Source organism: Rhinopithecus roxellana, chromosome 10, assembly GCF_007565055.1.
Source record: "Rhinopithecus roxellana isolate Shanxi Qingling chromosome 10, ASM756505v1, whole genome shotgun sequence".
NCBI lineage: Eukaryota > Metazoa > Chordata > Mammalia > Primates > Cercopithecidae > Rhinopithecus > Rhinopithecus roxellana.
Window position 1 is genome coordinate 13,386,845 of NC_044558.1, and position 12,467 is coordinate 13,399,311.

The 12,467-nt window shown below is 42.1% G+C and overlaps 1 protein-coding gene across 2 annotated transcripts in view; it reads left to right on the plus strand.

Annotated features, from left to right (window-relative positions):
* The window catches only part of BORCS5 (BLOC-1 related complex subunit 5), a 108,762-nt gene that overhangs the window by 72,599 nt on the left and 23,696 nt on the right, over positions 1 to 12,467 (plus strand). For both annotated transcript variants that reach the window (XM_010371001.2, XM_010371000.2), the window contains exon 3: positions 4,777 to 4,934. In XM_010371001.2, coding sequence (XP_010369303.1) covers positions 4,777 to 4,934 — 158 coding nt within the window. The remainder of the gene's footprint in view (positions 1 to 4,776; positions 4,935 to 12,467) is intronic.

Genomic DNA, 12,467 nt, shown 5'->3' on the forward strand with positions numbered 1-12,467 from the left:
TATCTTCCTAGACTTATGCTTTCCTTGGAATTCCAGCAATAGAACTGCATACTCTTACCCTAGTTAAGAACCTTTTATGTACCAGGTGCTATACTAGACATGAGATAAAAGATAAGTGAAATGTGGTCCCTGTCTTCAGCCAGCTCACCGTTTGTTATACCACTTTAATCACCTTAGAGAAAATTTTTTTTTTTTGAGATGGAGTCTTGCTGTGTTGCCCAGGCTGGAGTGCAGTGGTATGATCTCGGCTCACTGCAAGCTCCGCCTTCTGGGTTTGCGCCATTCTCCTGCCTCAGCCTCCCGAGTAGCTGGGACTACAGGCACCCACCACCACGCCCGGCTAATTTTTTGTATTTTTAGTAGAGACGGGGTTTCACCGTGTTAGCCAGGATGGTCTCAATCTCCTGACCTCGTGCTTTGGCCTCCCAAAGTGCTGGGATTACAGGCGTGAGCTACCACTCCCGGCCCTTTTGCTAATTTTTAATTTGCCAATTTCTTTTCTTTTACTTTCTTTTTCCTTTCCTTTTCCTTTTCCTTTTCCCTTTCCCTTTTCCCTTTCCCTTCCCTTTTCCCTTTTCCCTTTTCCCCTTTCCCCTTTCCCCTTTCCCCTCCTTTCCTTTCCTTTGATGGAGTCCCGATCTTGGCTCACTTCAGCCTTTGCCTTCTGGGTTCAAGAGATTCTTCTGCCTCAGCCTCCCAAGTAGCTGGGACTGCAGGTGCATGCCACCACGCCCAGCTACTTTTTGTATTTTTAGTAGAGGTGGGGTTTCACCGTGTTGGCCAGGCTGGTCTTGAACTCCTGACCTCAGGTGATCTGCCTGCCTCAGCCTCCCAAAGTGCTGGGATTACAGGTGTGAACCACCGTGCCCAGCCTTATTTGCCAATTTCTAGGCACTCTTTATATATTAGGAAGTTTACCCTATGTCATATGAGTTATCACAATAGGAGGAAAAAGGCTTCCTGGGGTATCTGCAGGTTTTTAATTTTCCCCAGATTTGGGGTATTCTTTTTGCATTTTAAATTTTAACTTGTATTTGTTGTCATGAGGAGTCTTGCTTTTTGTATTGTTGAATTTATCACTGTTTCCTTTATGGCTTTTGTGTTATCCTGGTCCACTATTAATGGCACACAATCATTCATTCCTTTTTCCATGGTGCCTCCTTCCTCTTTTCCTCTTTCAATTTCGGATTGACAGCAAAACACTTTTGGTATCTTCCCCCAAGTTTGCGTTCCTGGAAATGTATTTCTCGTCAGTGATAGGATAGCCCTTGATAGTTTTGTTAAGAGATTTTAGTGGTCTATAGAATTCCCATTTTCTTGGTACAGGCACTCTGGGAAACTGACAGTTTCTTATAAAACTAAACATGAAATTACCATATGACCCAGCAGTTGCATTCTTGGGCATTTATCCCAGAGAAATGAAAACTTCTGTTTACACAAAAACCTGTGCATGACTGCTCACAGCAGACTTGCTTGTAATAGCCCCGAACTGGAAACAGCCCAGATGTCCTCCAGTGGGTGAATGGTGAAACAAACTCTGATACACATATACCATGGAATACTACTCAGAATTAAAAAAGAATTAACCATTGATATATCAACAACATAGGCAAATCTCTAAAGTTTTATATCCCAAAAGCTTACATGATGTATTATTTCATTTATATAACACTTTTGAAAGGACAAAATGTTAGAAATGGTGAACGGATTAATGGTTGACAGTGTTTTAAAGATGGAAAGGGGGATGAGAGAAAGAGTGGGGTAGGTCTAGTTATAAAAGCAGCACAAGAAATCTTTGTGGTGATGGAACTTTTCAGCATCTGACCATAGTGGTGAGTAATGAACCTGTGTACGGGGAAAAGTTGTACAGAACTAAATACAGACACAAATGAGTGCAAATAAAATGAGGAAATCTGGGCCGGGCACAGTAGCTCATGCCTGTAATCCCAGCACTTTGGAAGGCTGAGGCAGGCGGATCACCTTAGGTCAGGAGTTTGAGATCAGCCTGGCCAACATGGTGAAACCCTGTCTCTACTAAAAAATACAAAAATTAGGCAGGAATGGTGGCACATGCCTGTGATCCCAGCTACTCAGGAGCCTGAGGTGTGAAAATTGCTTGAACAAGGTTGCAGTGAGCTGAGGAGATCATTCCACTGTGCTCCAGACTGGAAGACAGAGCAAGACCGTGTCTCAAAAAAAAAAAAGGAAATCCGCCCAGGTGCAGCGGCGTACTCCGGTAGTCCCAGCTACTTGGGAGGCCGAGGTGGGAGGATCTCTTGAGCTCAGGAGTTTGAGGCCAGCCTCAGCAACAAAGGGAGATACCATCTCTAAACCGAAAAAGGGAGGGATGGGTAGGAAATCTGAATAAGATCAGATTATATCTATGGATTATATCTATGTCAGTATCCTGGTTGTGATATTGCACTATAGTTTTACAAGATGTTACCATTGAGGGAAATTGGGTAAAGGGGGCACGGGATCCTGTACATAGGATCTCAATAAAAATTTCAATAAAAAAGTCCCAATTTCTGCTAATACTGGATTCACCAAAACATACTGCCTGGAAGCAGGTTCAGTTCAAGTAACTGGTGCTGTCCTGTGTTAGGACTTGCAGTGCAGCAGCTGAGCAGTGGAATGTGGAGGAGCCTAGCAGTGCCTTGGGCTCCAGCCCTGTACTCTGCTCTGTCTCAGAAGATCTGAGAGCATCGACCAGCATTTCCCAGGATTCTCAGGGACAGCCCAGCTGGGTAGCCCTTCATACAGCCTGTCTGAAGGGAAAGAATACAGGCTTCAGCTCTAATATATCAGAACAGTGTGGGGTGGATGTTGGTGGTTGGGGACAGTGGGGAAGGGTTCCCAAGATGAGCTTTGGCCAGGTGAGGTGGCTCACACTGGGGCGGGAGGATCGCTTGAGCCCAGAAGTTTGAGACCAACCTGGGCAGCAAAACCCCATCTCTACTAAAAATACAAAAACTAGCTGGGTGTGGTAACAAATGCCTGTGGTCTCAGCTACTCTGGAGGCTGAGGTAGGAAGATTGCTTGGGTCCAGGAGGTCAAGGTTGCAGTGAACTGAGATCGCGCCACTGCACTCCAGATGGGCAACAGAGCAAGACTCTATCTCAAAAAGAAAAAAAAAGAGCTTTGCTGTGCCCTGCACATGACCTACTGTCATATGTATTCTGTGTTCCTTATGCTGTAGCGTTGGCTCTGCTGTGAGACAGAGTGGCCTGGCATATGGTAGGGGGATCCCTGGGATCCCCAGGACCCTGCTGGGGAATCTCTGAAGTCAAAACTAGTTTCGTAATAATACTTAGATGTTATTTGCAAATCATGCTCATTCTCTTACACAAGTGTCCAGTGGAGTTTTCCAGAGGCTCAGTGATGTGAAATAGCAACAGATTAAATGCAGAAGCAGCTATGAGATTCCAGCTGTTTTCTATTAAGGCAGACATTAAAAAGACATTTTAAAAAATAAACCAGTGGCATCATTTCACTTTTTTGTTTTGGAAGAATATTTTCCTTAAAATGTTATTTTTGTTAATGTATAAAGGGGTTTTCATTTTATTTAAATGACAGAATATTTAAGGATGTTCTCAGTTTTAATTTTTAGAGGTGAATATCAAAAGATATAACTCACATAAAAGCTCTTTGGGGTCCTTGGTAATTTTTGAGAGTGTAGGGGTTCTGATAATTGAGAATTGTTTCTTTGGCAGAAAGCTATAGGCTTAATTTCTAGACTGGGTTTTGCTTTGTGAATGTGGGTATCATTTGGCCTGTTCAATTGATTTCTTCTCCTGCAAATGCTATTAATTGCCCTGCTACATACCTATGAAAAAATAATCCTCTATGCAAATATAGGGGAGATTAATGGCTACATGGCTAAACTGGTGTTGAAAGAAAATGTAAAGAATGAGTTTCTGGCCTGTTAGCTGACAAGTCTGTTTACTTGTTAAGTGTCTTCATTTTAGCGTCTCCTAGCAGTTTCTGTATACATTTGATTTCTTTTTCTCAGTTTTTCAGAAAACCATTTTAATTATTTTAAAAAATTATATTCACACATTTTCTTTTCTTTTTTTTTTTTTTTTTTTTTTTTGAGACGGAGTCTCGCTCTGTCGCCCAGGCTGGAGTGCAGTGGCCGGATCTCCACTCACTGCAAGCTCCGCCTCCCGGGTTCACGCCATTCTCCTGCCTCAGCCTCCTGTGTAGCTGGGACTACAGGCGCCCGCCACCGCACCCGGCTAATTTTTGTATTTTTAGTAGAGACGGTTTCACCGTGTTAGGATGGTCTCAATCTCCTGACCTCGTGATCCGCCCATCTTGGCCTCCCAGAGTGCTGGGATTACAGGCGTGAGCCGCTGCGCCCGGCCCACATTTTCAATTAATAAGGGATTTATATTCCTAGTACCTTGAAGTGAGGTGATAAGGTCAGGAGGCTCTGTTCTTGGAGAAACCACTCACTAGCTATGCGACTTTTGGAAAGTTACTTAACTTCTCTGTGTCTTGGCTTCCTCCTGTGTGTAAATGGAGCTAATAATACCTCACTTTCCAGGGCAGTTGTGAATATGAAAAATAGTGCACAGGAAGCAGTTAGTGAAAGTGCTTGGCACATAACAGATGCTCCATAAATAATAATTGCAACGATTGTCATTAACATATAGCAAAAGATGGAAGATTAAATTGAAGTCTTACCCTGTCTTCAGTGAACTTATTAAACTACTTTATTCACAAGTTACTAGCAGTAATTTTAATTTAATTTCATTTTTTTCTCCTTTGAAGGGCTATTGAGTGGCCAGACTTCCCCAACAAATGCCAAATTGGAGAAACTGGACTCTCAGCAGGTGTTGCAGCTCTGCCTCCGATATCAAGATCACCTGCATCAGTGTGCAGAGGCTGTTGCTTTTGACCAGAATGCTTTGGTTAAACGTATCAAAGAGGTAATGTGCTCCGGGAGAATAACATTGCTGACTGGTTATTATGATTCTCTGCAACTCTGGATGCCATCTTAAGACTTGACATTTGTCACTATTGCTTTGAGGAGATTGCTTTTTCCTAGCAGTAAAATGTGATGATGAAAATAGTGGTCCACAGAGCTGGGCTAATTTAGAGTTTGAATTGTGATCACCACCGATTTGCTTGGCCAAGTTATTTAACTTCTTTCTCTTTGTCTCAGTTTCCTCATGTGAAAAATGGGGCTAATAGTAGTAACTTACCCCAAGGGTTGAGTGACAGATTGCTCAGTAAGTGTTAGCTATTATTAGTTTGTGTAAAGTCTTGCCATACTAATTTGCTCTAGCCACCATTCTATCTTTGAATTGACTGTAATCGTTTCCTGTGTGTAATTTATATTTTGTTTCCCAGTACATTATAATTTCTTTCAAAGCAGGAGTCTTGATACGAAAAGCTCCAGTGATTCTTAATGGTTTTATGGAAACAATTACGCCTATTTAACCCGCAAAGTTTTTAAAGGAAAGAAGCAATGTAATTCATGTGAAAGTACTTAGTAAACTGAAGAGCATGCTACAAATGTTGTATAATTATCAATCGCAGTAAATAGGTACTTCCTTTAAGCACTTAAATGTGTCATTGACCAGCTGCTGCACAGCACAGTTCTAGGGGCACAAAGGAATAAGTGAATACATTTTCCAAAGTTTTTAGTCAAGAAAAGCTTTATATTTCTGACACCTCGATGTACTGTAATATCAAGGAAATGTTAGGAGCTGTTTATTGGAGAAACCACTTACGTGAATGGCACTCCCAGATTTGTTTAACAACATGGCCCTTTAACTCTGGTGAGAGAAGATGATAGACATGGAGAAACAAGTGATGGGGCAAGAATCACTGCAGATTAATAATTTTTATTTAGCAATGGAGGTAGTACATCCTTGAGACTACAAAGTAGTCATTAGTTGTATTGACAGATTTAAATTTGCCAACGTCTCCAACATTTTAGTACTTAGCTTTCATAAAATGTTGCATGCGTATACTCTTCTCTCATGGGTTAAATACTATTATTTGGAAAACTATTAAACATGACCTTTGATATTGCTTTTCATTGATGTGGCTTTGCAGATATTATAAACTTATTTTACTATATTATGGTCTACCAAGCTTAAATTTCCAAACATGACTATTCATTGGCATCATGTGGGTTTTTGTTTTAATACTTAGTTCTCCTCTCCTCCCAGTATGTCTAGGTGTGGTCTGTGAATCATTATTTTAGTAAGATAATATGGTTTGGCTGTGTCCTCACCCAAATCTCCTCTTGAATTGTAGCTTCTGTAATTCCCACATGTCATGGGAGGGACCCGGCGGGAGGTAATTGAATCCTGCGGGGGGCTCTTTCCCATGCTGTTCTCATGATAGTGAATAAGTCTCATGCGATCTGATGGGGAGTTCCCCTACACAAGCTCTCTTGCCTGCTGCCATGTAAGATGTGACTCTGCTCTTTCTTCACCTTCCACCATGATTGTGACGCCTCCCCAGCCATGTGGAACTGTGAGTCAATTAAACCTCTTTCCTTTATAAATTACCCAGTCTTCTGTATGTCTTTATGAGCAATGTGAGAACAGACTAATACATAAGGTTACCATATGATACTGATGCCACCCTCTGTTAGCTGGGATGTGGGAACCAGTGGTCTTAAGCACTATTTCTAAAATAAATTCTACAAAACTAGTTCCGTGTAAAGAAGGTCAGACATTTTGCATATTCCCTCACCACCGCTTGTAAAATCACAAAGCATATTATTTCACTTAAAGTTCTTAGGAGTCTTGCAGTAAAGAAAGCCAGACTTTTGAAACTTATTTGACCTCAGAACATTTATCTTAGTGAACATCTATTAACGTCCCATAAAGTAGTGATTTTAGAACATTCTTTGGGAAATGCTATTGTAGACATAAGACTTCACCTTTTTAATTTTTTTTATTTTTTATTTTTTTTTAATTTTTTTTTTTGAGATGGAGTCTGGCTCTGTGGCCCAGGCTGGAGTGCAGTGGCCGGATCTCAGCTCACTGCAAGCTCCGCCTCCCGGGTTCACGCCATTCTCCTGCCTCAGCCTCCCGAGTAGCTGGGACCACAGGTGCCCGCCACCTCACCCGGCTAGTTTTTTGTGTTTTTTAGTAGAGACAGGGTTTCATCGGGTTAGCCAGGATGGTCTCGATCTCCTGACTTCGTGATCCGCCTGTCTCGGCCTCCCAAAGTGCTGGGATTACAGGCTTGAGCCACCGCGCCCGGCCTACCTTTTTAATTTTTTTAGAGACAGAGTCTCATACAGTCACTGAGGTTGGTGTTTAGTGATACATTCATAGCTCACTGCAACCTTGAACTGCTGGGCAGAAGCGATTCTCCAACCTCAGCTTCCTGATTAGCTTAGGACTACAGGTGTATGCCATCATGCCTGACTATGTTGTCCAGGATGTTTTCAAACTCCTGAGCTCAAGTGATCCTCCTGCCTCAGCCTCCCAAAGCACTGGGATTATGGGTGTGAGCCACTGCCCCCAGCCAGACTTTACCATTTTTTACTGTTGTGCTAGAAGTTAATTAACTATGACATTAATGCTCAGGGATGAGATCTTGGAGTAATAATGAATTGGCTTTTTGATGTTTATTCTTTTTAAAAAGTCCTCTAAGTTCAAGACCAGGCTGGCCAACTTTGTGAAACCCCGTCTCTACTAAAAATATAAAAATTAGCCAGATGTGGTGGTGCATGCCAGTAGTCCCAGCTAGTTGGGAGGCTGAGGCACAAGTATCACTTGAACCCGGAAGGTGGAGGTTACAGTGAGCCCAGATCATGTCACTGCACTTCAACCAGGGCGACAGAGCCAGATTTCATCTCAAAAAAAAAAAAAAAACAAAACAATAACGACGACAACAAAAAGCCCTCTAATCCATATCTGTTGTTTTGCAGTTTAGCAAAGTGTGGTACAGAGAGATTAACTGACTAGTTGTATATCAGAGAGCTGGGCAAAGTGTTTTGTAGATGGAAATACCAGACAGAGCTTCTATTATACCACATTTTCAAGACTTTAGAGGAGTGTTTCTCAGCCCTGGCTACATGTTGAAATTACTCAAATTTTTTCCCCCTGTATATATGAGGGGTAATTTTACACATATACTGAAGAAGACAGAGTAAAAGAAGACAGAGTAACACAGTGAGCCTTCATGTACTCATTACCAGCCACTATAATCATCAACTTGCAAATACTCCTGTTTCATCTGTATCCCTACTCCCTGCCACCCCCAACTGCGTATTTTATAGTAAATCCCCAGACATGATTTCATTCATAAATATTTAAGCATATATCTTTAAAAGTGAAGGATTCTTTTTAAAAATAACTTTTAAATTTGAATTAATTTTAGACTTAGAGAAAAGTCACAGAAATAATTTGAGAGTGCCTATATACCCTGCCCCATGCAGCTTGCCCTAAAGTTAACACTTTACATAAGCTTCGTACAGTGATTGCCAGGAAATTACTAACAATTAAATGGAGACCTTATTTTGAATTTTACCAGTAATTCCACAAATGAATGACTCAGTCTTTTTGAAAAATATAGTCACAATGCTGTATACCTAAAATATTTAACAATGATAGCTTAATTCATTCAGTATAGCTGAGGTGCTGTTAAGAAAAGACCGATGTCTGGGTCTCACTCCAAACCGATTAGATCAAAATCTTTGAAGGGTGATAGGGTTGGGGCGGTGGGATGTTGGGTATTGTTATTTATGAAGGTGCTGTAGGTGATTCTAATATGTAACCAGGTGAGAACCAGTGTTTTGGAGCATTCATTTAAAAATAAACTGAGTTTGGCAGGTGACATGGCTTATGCCTATAATCCCAGCACTTTGGGAGGCCAAGGCAGGCGGATTGCTTGAGACCAGGAGTTCAAGACCAGCCTGGGCAACATGGTGAAACCTCATCTCTATAAAAAAGACCAAAAAAGAAAAAAAAAAAAAAAAAAAAAAAAAAAAAAAAAAAAAAATCCAGGCATGGAGGTGTGTGCCTGTATTCCCAGCTACTTGGGAGGTGAGAAGAGGTTGCGGTAAGCTATCTCCACTCCAGCCTGTGCGACAGAGCAAGACCCTGTCTCAAAAAATAAACAGTTTGAAATTCTGTTTGAAGAACTTTGGGATTCACTTTGAATAGTCAGTAATTACCCAGGATTATTGCAAAACAGAGACCAGCACTCACAGTACTGAGCAATAGCCAGCAGGGCGCTCAGGCAGAGGAGGTGAGCACAGTTTTGGGGCTTTCATTGGTGGTATAATGTGTCCGTTGCATCTCTAGTGGTGAGTGTTAGCAAAGTCCTGAATCATATCCATCCATCTATGTTCACTTCAGACCTAAGGGTTGAAATTAGTCACTTCCAAATGAGTAAAGCAGAGGATGTCGTTTTGATCAAACACCAACTCGCTGATATTATTCCAGATGTTTCCTGGAAATTTGGTTGGAAAGGTGAGGAAGTAACATAATACTATGTGTTGAAAAGTGAGGAAGCTTAATAACCATGGAGAATGTCTGTTAGTGGAAGTATAGAACTGGGACCACCTAGAGGTCCCTAAGATGACAGTACCTGTGATCACTTAAGTCTGCATCAAAGGGAAACATGGCTGTAACTATTTCTGATTCAGGTAAAAGAAAATCAGAGAGTTAGCTAAGCTTTCCTTATGTTAAATTTGGATGATGCTCTTGAATGAAAAGTTTATGTTTATAGATTTGTGTATGTGAGGGAGAAGAATGGAGGTAATTTACTTTACAATCAGAGAGTCTAGTGTCGTACCTTGACTACTGGTTTCTTTAACAGTGATAGGATGGCCCCTCAGCTGGCACTGTTGAGCAGCTATTGCAGACCCACCTAGTGGGAGGTCCTTTGGGGGTTCCAGAGGTGTGTAACCTGGTCCCTGCTCTTTGAGAGTTTAGCCTCGGTGAGGGAATGAAGATATACAGAACAGAAGTATGAAAAAGGCACTGTTGAAGGGGGTGCTCATTTGTGATTTATAACTAAAGTTCTGTAAGAGTTAATGATCAGGATATCCTGGAGCAGACGGGGTTTAAGCTAGGTATTTGGGGGAAAAAAAACCCAGGAGTTGGGAAATGAGAGGCAGAGGAGGGCATTGCTGCAGGCTAACAGCTTGGCAGTCTTAGAAGAAAATTAACTTTGGGGCTTCAGGGACAATGAAGAAACTGGCCGGAGTTTCGGTGAGCTTGCTCAGAGGAATCTCTGCATTCAGAACCATGGAAGGTTGGAATTGGAAGGACCTTAGAGACCCTCTGGTCCAGTGCTCTCATTATTCAGATGCAGAAATCAAAGCCTTTTAGAGAAAGTAAGCACTTTGCCCAGGTCCCACGGTGAGGTAGTGGCCAAAATTAAATTAAAAGTGGATGAAGATCAAAGGGGATTTTTTGTTTTGCAGGTGGTGCACTGGAACATGTTTACAGGATGAGGGGGAAGAGGCAGAAGAGACAAGATCAAAGATGAAGGAGAAAGGGGGATTCTTAGAGCGACATCCCTGAGGAGGCAAGACTTGGAGCCCTGTGGGACATTGGTTTTGAGAGAACAGGGAGGGCACAGGCAAGCTTATGGCAGAAGGGTCCCTGGCACAGATCGGTCACACCCAGCAGCTAATGTATCCTCTGTGGAGAAGATGGGGGGTCATTTGTTGAGTGATCATAGTGACTGGATACAGTCATGAGTGCCATAAGGCCTTGAGGGCTCAGCTGAGGCAGGGCAACTTGTATTTGCTCTTTGTATTTGTGGACAGTCTGGCAAAATGGTTCTGAGTGTAAAATCCAGAGCCACCCTGTCAAGGTTCAATCCTGGCTCCATCTCTGACTAGCTGTGTGACCTCAGGCAAGTCCCTTAATTCTTCTGAGCCTCAGTTTCCTTTTCCGTTCAGTGAGAACAGAATGACATCCACCTCAGGTTTTCGTGAGGGTGCAATCAGTTGTTCTTGGTTCAGTACTAGGGACCACGCCTGCCATGTAGTTAGACACTGTAGTGTTGGCTCTTGTTATTGCTTTAAATAGAAATGATGACTAAGGAGAAAGGCCTATCCTAATTGCCATGAATTGGCCCATATGAAATTACTTGATACCAGCAGCTGTCTAAATATTGCCCGATTTTAAGCTCTGCTTTTAACAACCCAAGTATAAGAACTAAATAGAGGCAAGGCAAAAAAAAAAAAAGACAAAAAAATTTTTTTTTGTTTTTTTTTTTTTAGTCCACTGTGGTTTCCTTCAAACCCTGCGGGATTTCTTTCATGCCACCAATATGTAGTTTTTGGAATTTCTGTAGTGAATTTTACTGTTTATTCTGCTTTGTGGATAGCATCCTCGTGCCTGGGGAACATGGGTCTTGAGCAATGTGAAGCTGGATGGTGGCAAACCATTAGTCCTTGGCTTCTAGGCTGTGGATACATGGCTGCCTCTGATTTGGGGGATTTCCTGTATATTGCCTCATTTCTAGTTAAGGATTCAAGTTGACAGACACTTTGTTTTAGGTTACGTCTACCACTGAAATGTGGGGTAACTGAAAGGTCAACAAGAAAGGAGTGTGCTTCCTCCCCAGGTGTGGTTTTCCTGGGGGCGAGGGGCGAGGCCGGTGGCCAATCCGCAGCCCCAGGAAGATGCAGCACAGACTTTTGGAGCTTCTCTTGTCACTGCCCTGGGTCTTCTTTCGGCCTCATTCTAGTTGCTGTCAGTGGGTAAATATGTTCATAGATTAGAACGCCTTCGTAACTGAGATAAAGCCACAAGGTTTATTTTGTTACAGTTCCTGTGTGCTTGCTTAAAGGCCTTGAGAGTACATTCATGATATGATTCTGGTAACTCCTGTTTTAATTCTTAGATGCATTGATAAGCATCACTGTATTGCTATAAACCAGTGTGAAGCGTGGAGGGGGTTCAAATGAACTGGTAAGAAAAAATTGCAATCCTTGGAAAGCCGTGCGATTACACAAGATTATAGAGAGGCCCTAAGGTTTCTCTAATTTAGCCCTTTCATTGTGCAAATAAGGAAACCAAGGACCTTTGAGTGTACATGGGATTTGCCAGATATCTTTCTATTAGTTAATGACCAAGATGGTATTAGAAGGTGAGTCATCTTTTCCACTGCACCATACTACTTATGTTCTGCCTCTTTGGAGTCCTTCATTTCATTTTTGGTTATTCCTTTTTCACATGGTAAGTCCTCAACCGGTGTTTGAAAGAATGCACGAGAGTTGCCATTCATGGGCCTGCACACAGGGCTGGGCAGGGATTTCTTTCTGTCAACGGTACTGTAATGTTTAAGACCCAGCTGGAGTCATTTTCCAATTATTTGACCTGACTTCCTGTACTGTGTGTCCTCCCGGGGGAGAGATTGATCCAGATTAAATGAGTTGTTCCGAGTGATGCACAGAGCATCAGTGTCTGAACTGGCATTAGCATTCACTTTGAGCTCCTTTGGTTAAAAGCCTGGTTAGCGTGAGC